This window comes from Melozone crissalis, unplaced genomic scaffold, assembly GCF_028551555.1.
Source record: "Melozone crissalis strain CALT ecotype California unplaced genomic scaffold, PUWL_Pcris_2 ptg000027l_1, whole genome shotgun sequence".
NCBI classification, from domain to species: domain Eukaryota; kingdom Metazoa; phylum Chordata; class Aves; order Passeriformes; family Passerellidae; genus Melozone; species Melozone crissalis.
The window spans coordinates 525,708-542,244 of NW_026535805.1; the positions used below are offsets into that span (position 1 = coordinate 525,708).

A 16,537-nucleotide genomic window follows, 5' to 3' on the forward strand; every position below is an offset into this window, starting at 1 on the left:
ATCTACTTGGTTCACCTGTCTTGAAAAGGAATTAAATCATCTTCTCTGTACGAAAATCTGAGAGCATATGAAGGAGACAAGTCATACACACCCTCCAAACACTTTTCTTGTATTCTTCTTTCCCTAAACTTTTCTCCAACGAGGGTAGCCACTTTTAAACACTGCTCCAACACTGTCAATAAGAAGATTACCATTAAGCATACTTCAACTGGATTCTCCCCGCTTTAAATGGCAAAGTTTATACACAATTTAAAGTATATACTTCTTCAAAAGGTTTAATTGAAGCTATATATATATTCCTTAAACTTCTGAAGCACTGAATGCAGGACTACATAGAGCACTGCCTGGCAAATTAAACAAAAGTTCTGATCTATTAAAGAGAATTTTAAAAAAGCTTAGTAAAATACCACCATGAATCATTATTTGAAAACAAGCCAACAGCTAATTTGGAGCAGACTAATATTATTTCAAGATCTTTCACAAGTCTAAAACCATTAGTCTTTTCTCTTTTCTTGGTAATTACAGTGAAATTAATAGATATGTTTTGGGATTTAAATGATGACTAGAGTAGTTTTCAACATTTTTACTGGCAAAAAGTCCCTTCCTTATTTCAAAGCTGTTTTTATCACACTTCCCAGTTGAATGGAGCAACACAAGGTCATGGCCACATCTTGGATTTCTCTGACAAACAGGAAATTAACATGACTCAAGGAATCACAACATATACAGAAGAAAACCCCCATCTCATGATACCACCAAGAAGGAAAATGTCCAAGAGTGCCTATTTTTATGATGGCATCTGTCCACGCAGGCTGAAGTACATGTCCCTGTAGGTATTAAAGACTGACATTAAGTACATGGAAGTTTAGCTCTGGAGTAGGGAGACCTGGAGTGTCATAAAACACACTTCAACTGATACATGCTTCAGTCTTCCTTCCTGTGCAGATATAAGACTTTGTGATCATAAGCCACCACGGAGTTCAGTTTTGCTCTCAGAAAACCTTCTGTGTCCAGAGAGCTTTTCTAAAGATAGACTAAAAGCACTTAAAATTTCTCCAGATTATTCATCTAACCATGGGGACAAACAACAGTTTTTACCTTTCTGCACATTTAATCTCTTGCAGCAAATGAAAATACTGTTACTTCAGATCTTTGTTCTAAATTTAGTCAAATACTTCCCTTCAGTGTGGAAGTCCTGTTCCAATATCTGTGAATTTAGTCATTTACATGACTTTTAAGTGACATAAAACAAATGTCTATTCAACACAATTAATATATTTAAAAGAATTTAATATGTAATTGCAAAAAGAAGGCTCTCTAGCTTTTGCTAGTGCTAATGAAAACCTGTACATATATAATGCAACATTATCTTTTGGATCTCCTGACATGAAATTTGTTTTGTATGCTCAGTAACAAGCAAGCAAGTAAAAAAAGAAGGAAATATTTACCGAACCTTTAAGAGCTAAATACATCCAGTATTGTAGCTAAAACCCCCAAAAAGCGCTCTAGGGTTGAACAGACTATAAAACAGATTTAACATAATCCATGTTCAGCAAAATGTTTGCAAAAGTTCATCCATTTGACAGAATAAACTAAACATCCTACAAACTGGAAAGGTAACATAAGAATTTTGAGGCAAGGGATCCTATTAACTTGCTAGAAAATATGGGAGAAGTGGAAGAAGTGATGCAAATCAGCTTTTCCAGTTCAGTACATAAATCTATTTATGATTTTATTAGAAAAGAACCAAAACACATCCTAATTTGCCAGTAGTGAGACTAAGCTCTCTGAAATATCAGCAGGATTTCTAGTTGTAACTTCCCTTACCTCCACTGATCTGTCAGTGGTATCACCTCATTTCTATTTTGCATTCATAGTCCATTTTTTAAGAGATTTCTTTATTCAGTAGAATATCATTGCAATTTTTGTGTAGCAAAATCAATGCCAAATTTCTCAGGTACCCTCTGAATTCCCCTCTTGCACAGTGTTTAGGGGTTTTGTTCTGTTTTGCTGTTCAAGCACCACTGACCAATTAAAAGTGTGGACATCTATTATTACTCACTAGGAGATGAAGACAACATTGAAATTATCAGAGAGGAAGAACAAGTGATTTTAGAAGGAGTTAGAGACAGAAATAATGTTGTCTGGTTTGTCTTATTCACATTTGAATAAGACATTTACTACAACCTCCTACTAAATTAAAAGTACATGAAAACAACCATACATCATCAAAATATTCCAACAAACTGACATAATTTTGGATGTTGTGGGCTTTTTCTAAGTGTATATAAATGCTCAGTTTTAAAAGTCATCTCAAACCCCACGCCAATTAGTCCTTTTCCAGAACGAGTGCAGCTGATGCTGGTTTTCCAGTCAATTTAGTACAAAAGAAAGGAGCCATTTTTTTAATATGGTTTCCCTCCCATAAAGCTGAGTTTCCCACAGCTTTACATCTTCTAAGGACAGCAGTTCAAAGGCCCAGCAGATTGCTAGTTATGAGTGAGCTCCTCTGTTGTTCAGGGAAAGGTGAGGGATACAGGGCACAGGAAATTCAAGCACACACAGGACTTGAATTCCCTAAGGAGCAGAACCCACACAGCAATATACAGCCAGGCTGGTCCTCAGCTGCACTCACACCAAAGCACCAAGCACCACCCTCCCATGGCAAAACTGATTGATTCCAAACAACCTGAAGTCTAGACAAACACTAATGTTTAAGTAGTACAATTCCAAAGCCTGCAAAAATCACCTGGACTGCTCAGAATGACAGGGTTTTTTTTTAAAATGCACTTAATACTTTCTTAGTCATGCTATTTTAAATTTGATCAGCCACCAAATTATAAATGGCATTTTTATTTGCATTCTAGTCTCTGTGTGTCAGCTCTTTGCTTTCAGTTCCAGAAAGTGGAGCAAGTTGTTTGCACAGCCAACAATGCACAATATTTATCATGGGAAGAGTAAATGAATTAATAAAACCAGAATAAAATTCTTAAGGTATCACACTCAGAGATCATGCAAGACTAAAATAAAAATGTGTGAAAATGAAGAAGCACAGCTTAAATTAGACTGACATGAAAAATTATTTCAAAGAAAGAAAGAAATCCAGTTCATTTGGTCACAGGGAAAACCTACTTTTCCACATGTGCTCAACAGAGAATCCCACATATGGACTCAGATGGATGCATGAGATGGCTTCACATTCCTTTTCTTTTTTCTCAACTACATCAAAATCCCAAGTATGCCGTTGGGTTGTTAATGCTTCATAATGAGGAGAACTACTCTGGCATAGAAAAAATGGCTTACATGAGAACAGAGAAAGAATCTGTATTATTTCAGGAACTCCTGATCTATATCATGAACCAAAAGATTTGCAACACCCTGAACAATGAATGAAATGATGGTCACAGCTTTTGCTTCTTGGTTGCTAAAGGTTGATAAAACATTTCAGAAATCCCACTTCCAGAAATTTGACCTAAAGGTTTCTTCTTAAAGATTCCTGTATTTAATCTTCTTAGGGGAAGGCAGAAAGGTTCCTTTATTAATTTTGTAATCACTATACGCACATATATTTTGTACAAAAGACATTAGTATACATTTAATATAAAAAGTGAAAACTAAAATATCTTTTAATGCATCAAAATAAGCAGATGCTAACAACTTTCAAAATAGGATAGGTTGTTAAAAAAGCTCAGTGGAAAAATTTTTGTGAACAGTTTATGTTCCTGAACTGAGGCTATTTGAAAATATTTTATACACATGTATATGCAAAATCAGCTCTGCAAGCCATGCAGAATGTACTAGATAACCATTATCCTTTTCCTGGAATCAAGCAGGGAACTGTTTCATAACAAAGACTTGTTATTAAGATTGGTATTTGACAAACATTCCCTTGCTTTTTGAAAAATCAGAGGAGATTTTATTTTTTCTGGTTCTAATCTTTATGCCAAATAACTAGAAGGAAAAATCTAAAATGGGTAAGAGGCAGCTGTAGTGTTCTAGCCTCACTTCACAGCTTTTTCATTTCTACAGAGATTTGTTTTAAAGTATTAAATAAAGTGTAAGTATTCACTTGTGTCTGCAGTACTGTTTGAACAGTGTGTGGTACAGAATGCTGAGACACAGCAGAACCCAGTCCCAGAACCATCACATAAATCTGCAATGCCAAAACACTTCAAAAGAAGGTTTAAATCAAACTAAAAGCAAGATGTACAAAAAGTCTGGATGTTTTACCAGTTTCCTGACACTGTCTTTTGTCTTCTTCAGAATATAAATTGGTCTAACAAGCAAAAGCTTTGAATCCAGCAATTTAAACTAACTAAGCTTTAGGAGCTAAAACCTCCAAAGTAAGCTATTGGGGGATGAGGAGCAATTCTTAAATTTTATCCAAAGTAAGGATTCTGTGGGGCTTTAAACAGATTTTATTTTCCTGTTCCAGCTTGAGATGATTGCATGATCATGGGCAGATCATCCCATATATCCTTTCAGCCTGTTTTTTTACCACAGATAATTCAGATGCTTTTCAGAACAGTTTTCCTTACTTGTCTGCTGTAGTCAAAAGCATCAACAGTATAGTCTAAAAAAAGTAAACAGTGGGTGACACAAAGCAGGTTCACCCTAAGCCAAGAGGGCTTGTTTGAATTTATTGGATTGATGCTGTGAAAGTGCAATCACTGCATACACTGGCAGTCTAGAGCATTTTCCTTAGCAGCAGCACCAGCAGTTCATTCACAGCTCCCTGACCTCTTCTGCCCTACCTTTTGTCTCTGAGTCCACAGATCTAAGCTTTCTAAATTTTATCATCAGAGAGATTCCAGCAGTTGACATCAAGATTAAGACACACACAGGTAGCTTTTAACTGGTGTTTTCCCACTAAAAACTTCCCATACATGTCTGAAGGAAGCAATCCAATTTGGCACCAGAGATATCACAATCATTATTATATGCCTTCCTCAATCCTGAGACAACTTCCTAAATGATCTGCGCACATCCTTCCTCTGCCACTCCTACTGATATGCATACATTCCTATATGAAGAAGCAGTTTTGAAAAATACCAGGAAAGATTGTAAGAGATTGTAAGATTGTAATTGTTTTCTGGCTTTTTAAAAATGCTACTATTCAGTTCTTCCAGAGAACTATGCAAATGTTCATTATTTATTTTATCCTCCTTTCATCCCACTAAGCATGCTACTGGGCTGCACATTTTTACTTTTCCCTAGGGACTCCTAACTCACTGCTTCCAGTCGTTATGGATCAATTTTCATGCTTCTTTCACAGCCTTACTTGGTTGGTTTCCCCCATTTCTACCCACCCTGTTGATGACTACAGAAGCAGCAGCAAAGGAGGGGCAGTCACTCGTATCTTCCAGGGTGTCTAAGCTCCCAGGTTTCTTGAGATACATAAGTGCATTCCAACAAAAACGGATACTTCAGCATGAGCTTTCCAAAGAGGCAGGATAGAGGAACAAAAAAAATATCCAACAGTACTGAACAGAATTAAATGTGCCATGCTTGTACACAGGTAAATTTAGAAACGGTTAGAGCAAATCAAACCTCAAGACAACTGCACTGTGATATGGAGAGATGGCTAGAATTTCCCAGGGAGTGTTTGTGTGGTCAAGATATCATGGCCACTGAAAAAAGGAAGTATGAACCTGTTTACATGAGCTACTTCTTAAATATGTGCACAAAACAACACAAGAAACTTTATTCAAGATCTTCCAACCTCAGAAAAAACCATCTAAAAGTCATCAGAATCATACAACCAAATGTTGACCTCTTTTACCTACTTTTACAATAGAATTTTTTACCACAATCATCCTGCAAAACAGCAACCACTAAAAATATTTCCCTTTATGCTACAGAATATTTTCACCAACCTAAAAAAATCAACAGTTGTCCAGACTCTCAAGATGCAGTGGATTGATGATGTTTCCATGTAATTTAGTTAAACTTCAAAGCTGAACCCTCTACAAAATTCCAGATCCAGCCAGCTTTAAGAGGATAGGACAAGTGTGGAATTATTTTCAATCTGTCTTTACCACTCCAATCTGCAATGATATACCAGACCCACATTCCTTTAATATTAGGTCACTGGCAAATGTTAAGCCTTGGGCTTCAAAACCTGACAAAGCCTGTTGTGCTGAAACAATTGGTTACCTACCCAGAGCTGTAAGCATAGGCAATACAGTCTGCAAAGAGTGTTCACCCTCCTGTATCTAATCACAACTTCTCCCCCTTCTTAAAATTATAACAATATTTGAATGCATTTTTTTTAAAAGAAAGAAGATAAATTAAGTATTGTTTGACTACATACTGAATTTAACTAATGTAGAGTATAAGAACCTGCATTTTAAATAACCCTGTTGAAACATGCACATTTCATAAAGCTAGATGATTTCCAATGAACCTTGTAATAAAAATACCTGGAGAAGAAGCTGCTGTGCAGATTATAAGCTCAAACTGCAAAAAAATTAAGAGTGTGCAACAATGATCACATTGAAATACCACACACAAAGTGTTACTCTTCTGTTTACAGGAAGTGACCCCAACACATAAAAATAAATACACATTTATCACTTCTCCTTTTCAGCCCTGCCAAGGAGCTACAAATGAGGCAGTTTGCTTCCTCCTCAGTGCACATCCATCCACCAGCAAGTCTGCATCCAGCTGCTCCCAGTTTTTTTTTTACCGTCTCCCACATGTCTACATTGACAGTTGCCTTTCTGGGTGATAACTTCACAATGCAATGACAGACTAGTGTATTTAGACACACCTTGCTGAGTATGAAGAGAGAAGTCTTTGGTTCCATGCTGGGTGATAGTCAGATCAGTATACACTGTCCATTAATGCAGCCATGGGCAGTTTACAGAGTGAAAAGGCATGGAAGCAGTTCAGTAATCATTTGATAGGGATATGCAGGATATGCTAACAGATAGAGCTGGTTAATTAAGTATAGGTGCTTTAAAGGTTGGATTGCATCTTTCGACTGCTAGCAGTAAGACAAACCATTTATCATAAATCATTGTTCATAATTTCTGTGCATTTTTGTAGAAGTGTATGGTATGGCAAGGAAGATGAAAAAAACAGTGTCTTGGCTCAAGAGCCCAATCAGAGCAGTTAAAACAGTTTTTGCATCTGTGAACCATGACTGAAAACATTATTTTATCATATCCAGAAGAAATTTTCACTGTTTTTATTTCTAGACTGAAGCCAGAAACCCAGACTATGTATGGCATTTGTTCCCTTCTTCATGAGTATGGAATACAGATGACGTTTAACAACCCTGATGCACAGGGAGAAAAACAGTGAAATGAATGCAACCATTCCAACAGTTTGAAAAGTACAACTGATCCTACAATAGTTCAACTTCCCGCATACCTTTGTATACAAAATTATAAAATGTCTTTGCTTGACGAATGGGGTGGAAAATACAGCTCTGATTATAAGCAGTTTTAACAACTAAGATTTTTTCCATTTCTAAGTGGAATAACTGGCAGGAGAAAGCTGATTTGTGCTCTGTATTATCATCCCTATTTTCATCTGCTTTTATCTTAGGGGAAAAAAGCTTTATTCACTTTGAGTTTTTCCACATTACAGGTTTTTTCCCGTCTGATATTTTTAGAAGTTTAAAATTAGTGCATATATTTCATCAAGACAAAATCATTGTAACTGACTGAGAAACACTCACAGCTCCAAGTTCCTGAATATGGGTGCAGATGTTGGATAACACGGAGAAGGATAGTTTTAACGCTCCCATGAAAATCCACCCCTTTTAGCCCAACTGCAACTCAGAAAAAATAGTAACATTGCTTAAAAGCTTTAAAGTGTCTTCCTTCAATGGGAATTTGCTTTCTAGAAACTGCTTCTTAGATTGGCTGATTTTGCCCAGGACCAGGAGGCTGTAGAAGATTGTTCTTGTGTTTGTTGCTCCCTGAAGCTCTGGAACTCCAAAGCTAACAAATACAAAGAGGCAAATTCTTATGAAACAGAGAAGAGAAAGGACTAAAACCTGGAACAATCCCAAATTCCTCAATCTGAGCACAATTTTGAAGTTTAGCAGATAACCTACACTGAAAAGACATGAGGGCAACCCACTGAACCAGCTGACCTGACAAAGAAAAAACACCCTGTACATTTGAGAATAGAATTGTTGAAAATATTTTTCAATGCATCTTTTTAAGGAAATATGTATTTTGATTAGACTGTGCAGACATACCAGATCTTTCAGTGTATTCTTAGCTATCTCTGCTGGTTTGTTTTACACAATAGAGGTGTACCCTGTGTCTTCTGAAAGAGCTAATAAGCTTACAAACAATCCCCAAGAATTAAAAAAAAACACCAGTGTTTTTTTTCTCCCAAGAAAGAACTATTTAACTTCAGGAATATTCATGGAGCCCAGCAAAACAAATCTGCCTTGGTTTCTCCTGGAAATAATGATGTGGTAATACATTGAAAATTGATCTGTAAAATCACTGGGAAAGAAATTTGGTTCATCTGCCTTTCAGATCTCCTACTTCTGTAAGAAAACAAAATAGTTCAGGGAAAGATTATCCATGCTGAGAACTAAGAAATAATGCAACCTGCTTACCTTATCCTGGCTAGGTGTTGCTGCACAGGCTGATGCTGGAAATGGTCAGGCCACTGATGGTGAAGGCAGAAGGATGGGGAGGGCTGAAGACAGCAGGCAGGCTGATAGACAGGGGTGTGTTTTTGGCAAATAGAGGCTGAGTACTCAGTGTGTGGCTGCATACAGCACGAGGTCATAGGAGATGATGCTGAGCTGCCAACCACTGAATGACATTCTTGCTTGCTATTATGGCTACTTAAAGAATGATGGTATGGACAAGGGTGGCAGCATTGCGACAACATCTGCTGAGTTCTTTGGTTGTCTAAAGGCAGAAAGGATGGTTTGATTGTTCCATTTAGTTGCAGGCAGCCATTTAGACTTGGTTTTGATCTTGGTGTTTCCTTGGATGGGAGTTGTTGGACCGTGATGTCTCTGTCATTCGCTGCAACAACCCCTGAGCCAGCAGCATTTGACAAGATGCTGCCATTGCTCAGGACCACAGAGTCAGTGGTGTTGCTCATAGCCATGCTCCAAGTTCTCAGTGGACATGTGATGTTCCTGAGGAAACAAATAAAGCGTAGTTTAGAGAGCTGCAGTGTTTTCAGATGCTCAGAAATAACTTTAAATTAACATGAGTAAAGCTCTGCTCTGAGCTTTACCTTTTGCAACACAGGGAAACAGGGAAAGGAGCCATGCACACTGCCAGGAATGTCCTAAAGTACTTAAATTTGTTGAGCAAAATATTAAGAGTGAAATTATGTCAATTTTCAGTGATTACACCAAGTTATAAATCAAATGAATAGAGATTTGTCAGTGTCTGTGTCATAGCTAACAAGTAATGGCTGACATGCACAGAGCAAAATCATTGTGCACAAAACTAAGCTAATAGCCACTATTTATAAAAACAGATTTTGGTATAAACAATGTCACCACACCTTGCACTGCAATTTACCCATGTGCTTTGAAAAACTGCAGGAGACAAGCCTACACAATAGAGATTATTTAATAACCAATAAAGTGCTGGTTTCAGTAACCTCCTTTCCAATTTCTATTAAAAACAACGCATATTTATGTTTATAAAGAAATTTTGAAATGCCTTATTTGAATAAATCAAGCTACTTCAGCAGATATATCAAATTTTCTGAATAGTAGATTAGATCTTTAGCAGAAGCTTAAAATGAACTGTTGTGAATACTAAAAAGATAGAATGCAACCACATGTTTTTACCAGGTTGACAAAAAATAATCCCAGGATTGAATTACTGTTGATTGAGAAACTTTCACTTCCCAGCAACATGTACTCTAAAGGCAGTGCATAGAGTACACTAATAATGTAATGTGTCGTAAATAAAGGATTTGAAAAGATTTTCTCCTAAGGTTTTTCAGGCAATATGTAGATAAATGAGAACTATTAACATTGTAGAAGTGACCACAGCTCAAGATCAAAACTTGTGTGAGGTTCTTACAGCAGTCAATTTTTCCCATCTTAACTATAACTTTGTTTTAATAAGATAAAAAGGTAAATTGGAGATCATTATTTTGATAAATAACATGAAAGATCAAACACCACACTCAGATAAGAGTTTGCTACCCAATTTACATGACCCTGGGGGAGGGAGGAGGGAGCATGAACAACACTAATTATGTGCTACTTAGAAGAATAAATCAACACTTGCTGAAAAAACAGAATCAGTTAATTACAACTGCTTTGACTTTTTAATATCGAATTTAATTAGCATCATTTTAAGTCCAAATTGCAAGGCTTGCATTACAGACAACCGAACTTTGCAGGGAGACACAACATACATAGATTAAGGCAGATAAGCAAGGAAGTTTCTAACTCATTTTCTTCCCTGATACCTTTGCTGAATGCTCAGAGAGCTAAGCCTGCCCAGCCAGCTGAGCTATTTAATTGCCTGTATGCTAATTCTGAGCAAAGTGCTTTGCAGACTGGAATGTTCCCCCCCCCCACCCCCGCATAGCATCTCCCTGAGACAGAGCTAAATCCCCCACTTCTGAAACGAAAAATTAATCCTCTGCTATTTGTTCTAGATCATGTGCAGAGCCAGATGCCCTGGGAAATCACTTTCATTTAGATACCCACTCAGAACAGGAGAATATGCTGTTTGACAAGCAGATTTTTCCAGTCTTCAATTCCACACATTCCTGCCAGGTACCCCCTCCCCTGGCCCAGGCAAGTCAAGCCCAAGGAGGACTTTCTGCTGAGCATAGAGAGCAAATTCAAGGGGCTGGCTAAACTTCAGTTTGGTCAGAAGAGATGTATCAGTTACGTGAAATTCCACTGTATATCAGCAGTCTGGTTTTCTCTCATACTGCAGGCAACATCAAACCTCAGTGAACACAATGAGAGCTGGACACTGAGGCAGACAAAGCTCCTCTACAGGTGTCTGGCAGCATTTTTGGAATTTTTGGCTGCTTATTTTTACATTCACTCACATAAAGATAGGCTGCACAGTGTTGCTGCTCCATTTGTTTCTAAGTTAGTTGGATCCATCCATATCATCACTTGAAACTGCTGTACACTGCTCAAAATTACTGTCTACTGTAATAATCGAACAGAAGGGACAGAGACACTGCAAATATCTGATATTTCAGGAAGAGAGACGCACATTCTTTTGCTTTAAACCCAGGACACTTACAACATTAATTTTTAGTAGCTGTTTTCAACCACTTCATGAAGCAAACCACACATCTCTGTGCCAAACACAGATGCCCAACATCGTGCCCACAACTGCTGGACAACCCCACCACAGACACAGGGCCTTGGCCCTTCAGTGTATCTGTGCCCCTTGAGAACACTGACATGGCAATTGTAACTCTTGTCCAGACAGCTCAGCAGCCTCCATTTAATATGATCAAAGATAAAGGCTTTATTTTCCACAGATATAATAGCTACCTGTGCACCTTTTGTTCAGAAATGTTTTAGAACTACTGAATAGAAGAAAAGATCCTCAGTACCACAACATATAATTCTACGTTTGTTCTCCTGTTGAACAAGCAATTAATGAACCATTTCAAACATTAAAATTTTAACAGATAGAGCTAATTAATTCTTTTTCTTAAGCCTTGAGGAACTCTTGAGTTCCGTTCATTTTTATGGACTCTTTTTGAAAGGCAATGGAAGCACCTGCTTGCCTTGAAGTTCTTTCAATAACACATTAAAGGAAGAGTACCTTGCATGCTAAGGTAGCCATCTGATTAAATATTTTATTCAGTCACATCTATGAAGAACTGGGACTCAAACCAGTTCTCTAGAATGTGAGCTGGGCTGTACATTTTCATTTGGTTTGGTAACTTTTCTCTTTTGAGTCACTGAATTTGACCAGGCTAATGTCATCTGAGTTTTGTTTCATTCATGTTTGAGAGGACTAAAAATTCTGTACTATGGTACTTCATTTGTGTCCCTCTTTACACAAGTGGCTGTAAACCCACTGACAGCAAAACTTCACCTGCAGCTGTCACACCAAAATATATTCTTAACTCTCCACTGCATTTTGTCTCCTCTGCCATAATTGCAGTGACTGGGAACTTAGAGAGATGTAAAACTGGCCCAATGAAATAGTTAACTGAGAGTCTTTTCTTTAGAGGATTAATAAATAAGCCAATTAAGATGTAACAAGTAAAAGCATAGTATGATTTTTAAGATGGCATGAAATGGGAAATCTAAGAACATGCTGACCATGAAAAAAAGAATCTAAAAATAGGAATCTTTGAAAACTCAGTCTTTGAAAATTCTGAATTCCTTCAATGCTGAAGTTCATTTTTGCTGCACTCCTCAGACTGCTCTAGGACCTGGCATTCTCCAGTAGAGTGGGGGTTTCAGACTTATACAAATTTACACCTGAAAGCTTTGAAGCAGTGGACAGGTAGCCTGAACAATGAGATGGTAGAAAATACAGGTTCCAATGCAGGCAGAATCTTCTACTTAATAGAAGATTAAATCCAATTATAAAAAGTGTTAATCTACACATTTAATGTATCACACATCTCTGGCTGGACACAAGGTATTTTAAATGTGATCATCTCTGTAGAAATTATGCCAGTTGGACTGATAAGGGAAGAAAACCAGAATTGTCTTTAATTACTGCACTCTTGATAGCAGTAACTGCTCAGAAAGGACTTGAGCAATGCAGTTCAAAACAACTCCTGGAAGAGCACTGTATCTGGAATGTACCATGGTCTGCAGTGGTGATGTTCATTCTTAACAATTTTTTGGAGTAATCCATCTATTATTTGTGGAGCTAATAGGGAACAGAGCTCCCCCAGTAGACAAGCGTTGCAAGCCCTTCGGGAAACAAAGTAATCCTGTACAACTATGTGGTATTTGGTGTTCCCCACACCTGCTCCTTTGGTTGCAACAGAAAGAATTTTTTGTTAATTTTAGTATGTTTAAAATTAAAAAAAAAAAAAAACAAAAAAAACCAAAAAAAAAGCAACCAAAAAAACCCAACCAGACTTAAAAAAACATTGGTTCAACAAATCCCATCTGGACTCAATGCCTACAATTGGGAATGATAGAAATGCAAATCCAAGAAGGAATGACGTAGTGGAAATGTAGTATAACCTAATATATTAGTACAGATAATTTATAGATTTTTAGAAGACAACAGAGAGAACAGCCAAGTGTTGAGGGTTTTTTTTAACCATGTAAAAAAAAAAAATACTCCAAATCTGTAACTTGCACAAAATCAAAACGAAACTGTTGTAAGACTTTAGAATTTTCATTTAAGGTAGGAAAGAATTCAAATTTCATTTCAAAGTTACCTAAAGCTTTTCGGTGTAGTCAGCATTGCACCACTCAGCCAGCTGAACCAGCCCAGGCTTTATGGACTTCACAGACCTGTCAGCTACAAAGCATCATAGTTCTGAGATAAACATAATGTCCAAAGTAACAAAAATGTCTTTTCATGTAAAAATTCATCTAACCAGCTGTATTCTAGAAGCAGTGCATTTCTAAAATAAGCAACATTTAACAATCCCAGTGCTAACTGGTACGACTCCAACCAGATGAAATACCATAATGGCCTTGCAGTCCTTCAAGATGATGAAGTTTTCCAATGTAGCCAACAGTCTTACAGTCTGTAAACTCAGTTAAATCCTCTCCAGCCTTCGTCTGCTCTGCCAGCCAGTGCACAGCCACTCTAAAGAAGGGTTTGCTCCTCCTTCACATTACCAGAATTCTTTGTATATTTGCTTTTTCTCCATGCCCAGAGAAGTAACAGGTGGTGCTCGGTGTTTGATACTGGGTTTCATGGGAGATGTCTACGTATCTATCACTGCAATGGTCTTTAGCAAGTCAAGCTGCTTTTTAATGCTTCACGGTTGTTGATCTCCATTTTGGCTCCCAGCTAGACATTCTTCAAATTCCCCAGCTCTTACTCCAATGCTGTCATACTTGGTGCTTGGTTTCACTCAATACCTCAATTCTTGCTCTTCCATTTCAGCTGTTAACCCCTACCTCTTCCCTGAAAAGCTTTCTCTGTACAAAATACAGGTGCTTCCCAGAACAAGCCATCCCTGTGTTCTCCTTTTTTTCCCCAGGTATTTCAAGTACATTAAATATAACCATTTCAGCTTCAGAAAGCCTCAAATTCTTATTTCATCAACGAGCAAGTTTACCTGGTTTATTTATTAATGCAGCCGTTTCACTTTGTGAAATGGTACAACACAGCTCCTATTTTTGAGAAATGCCATCATGGTCAGCGTGTTTTCTGCACAGTCTATAAATACCCATATTGTCAACTAATGTCACCCTATTAACAAGCAAATTTTCAGCAATCTAAGTCCTTGTTCCATGAGGTAGTAGTTAGCAGACAATTTTGAAGCAGAAGAGGTTTGTAGAGGGGAAATTTCCCTTTCTCCAAGGGTTCTGAGAGCCAGCTGTCCCTGCCATCCCTCTCCACAGCCTTCAAGGCTTTGAAGCTGTCCTGTTCTGAACCTGAGATGCCATGAGTTAATTTCCTGTGTCGCAGGCTAGCTTGGGAACCGCAACTCCTGTGACAGGGAGTTTCCAGATCACCATGCCAGCACCACGGCTCATGTACAGATGGGCACTGGCAACCAGTGTTGCCAAGCTGGCACAAGAACCAACCCACCAAAGACAGCTGTGGGGTGAGAGAGCTGGGAAAGCCTGCAAAGGATGGGAAAAACCAACCTTTTCAGACCCTCAGAAGCAGATTTCCTTTGCTTTTCAGCTAAAGTTACTTCTTCTGGCACAGAGAACAAACAACAGCAGACCATTTCCAGAAATCATTTGCAGGGCTTCAACTACAGAAATCAATGGTAGTGCTTTAACTATGAAGTCTTTTCAAAGTCAAAATTTACAACAGATTTAATCAGACTATGGAAAGAAGCAACAACAAGGAGCTCTGACTTCTCTTCCAGAAGTTTTGTATAATTTTAAAGTTTCAATTAGAAAAAAAAAGAGGAAAAAAGCATATCTATGTCGGGAAAATGGAAGAAAATGTATTGAAGTCTGAAAAAGCTTCAAATACTCTGAGTTTTGGAATGAGATACAGCTAGAATCAGAAATTATTGGAACCATTCTACTTCAAGAAAAAATGTGCATAGTTCTGGAAAGTAGGTGTATACCTCAGCAGAGTTTAAGAGCCCAGAAAGCTGTTAAAGAACCTCAAACATTGCTTACAACTGCCACACTGTCATTGCACTAAATCTTATTTACACAACTTACTGACTTTCCATTCCATATGAAAGACTTTAAAGTTTTTGTAATTGCAAATATTCTGATCTAAAATAGCTCTAATGTGCTTACACAGGATAGGAAGAAATTAAATTAAGAAATTTCTGGGTGTAAGAAGAGTTACTTGCATTGACAGTTCCACAGTTTTTTACTTCATTACGCTGTGAGACTAACATTGAAATTATTACAGTTGTAAAGGGACACAAAAGCAACACTTTAAGCTACAGCCCCAGCAATACCTACCAGCACTCTGGCTATATAAATGTCACGTAAGAGCTTAAGAAACCGCTCCACCATTTTCTTAGAATCAGACTATTTGTTTTCTGTCCAAATTTAAAAACTATGTTTGAGCACAGTAACATAGTAATAAGAATTGTTACTAATATTAGCATTTTTCTTCCAATTTTAATAGGAGCACTAATATAATCTCCCTCTACAGTACATTAAATAAGGCAAAGAATCAGTGAGACCATCAGGACACATCAGGCAGGGTACACACTGGCAGTCACACCTATTTGATAAACACACAGCATTTTTGCACTTGGCTACAGAAAACACAGCAAAGCATTTTTACACTATCAGTCCAGAATAATTTTCTTCGAAAAATTAACATGGAAGTTGTTTGGTTCCCCCACCCTCCTCCCGCTTCATTTCCCAAGCTTGAGTGGGTTTAAAGTCTCCCATTCGCTGAGCCGTGCTCTGAAGCTCAGTGATAAACCTCGTTCAGCACTTTTATCACAGCGTATCTACCCCAAGAGCCGGATCTCGAGTCGGGGCGGGGGGGAAGTTTGCTTTCTCACCAGGCTCTTCAGCGCTGGCAGGGTCCTGTGCTAAACTCTCCGGCATTTTTACTCAGCTGAAAAGCCTCTCACAATCCCAGGAGCCCACTTACATGACAAAGTAGCATTGCAGTGTAAATAACGCAGAGTTAAATCTCCATCCCCGCGCTTTCTGAAGGCACGGCTAGGTCCGAAGCGACCCAACGGGACGCAGCTCTGGCCACTCACCAGCCGCAGATCAGGACAGATGGGTAGGACGGAGGCGGCAGCCCGGTCTCGATCCAGCTATCCCCCGGCTCCGAGCCCTCTGTCTGCGCAGCCGGAGCCGCTGCTCCGCTCGCCCCAACACTGGCCCCGAGCGGGGAGCGCCGGCAGCCAAGGCCGCCCCTCCCCGCGGCAGGTCCGGGCTCTGGCAGCGCCTGGCGGTTCCTCCCTGCTCCTGCTGCTGCCGCGGGAGCCCCGGGCCGCTCCC

At 38.5% G+C, this 16,537-nt stretch overlaps 1 protein-coding gene across 3 annotated transcripts in view; it reads right to left on the reverse strand.

Annotated features, from left to right (window-relative positions):
* The window catches only part of DISP1 (dispatched RND transporter family member 1), an 85,447-nt gene that overhangs the window by 22,468 nt on the left and 46,442 nt on the right, over nucleotides 1-16,537 (reverse strand). For 2 of the 3 annotated variants that reach the window (XM_054279022.1, XM_054279023.1), the window contains one exon: nucleotides 8,588-9,124. In XM_054279022.1, the coding sequence (XP_054134997.1) occupies nucleotides 8,588-9,093 (506 nt within the window). In that variant the 5' untranslated portion in view covers nucleotides 9,094-9,124. Of the gene's footprint in view, nucleotides 1-8,587; nucleotides 9,125-16,178; nucleotides 16,249-16,537 lie in introns of those variants that run through there. The other variant, XM_054279021.1, reaches the window with a different exon arrangement.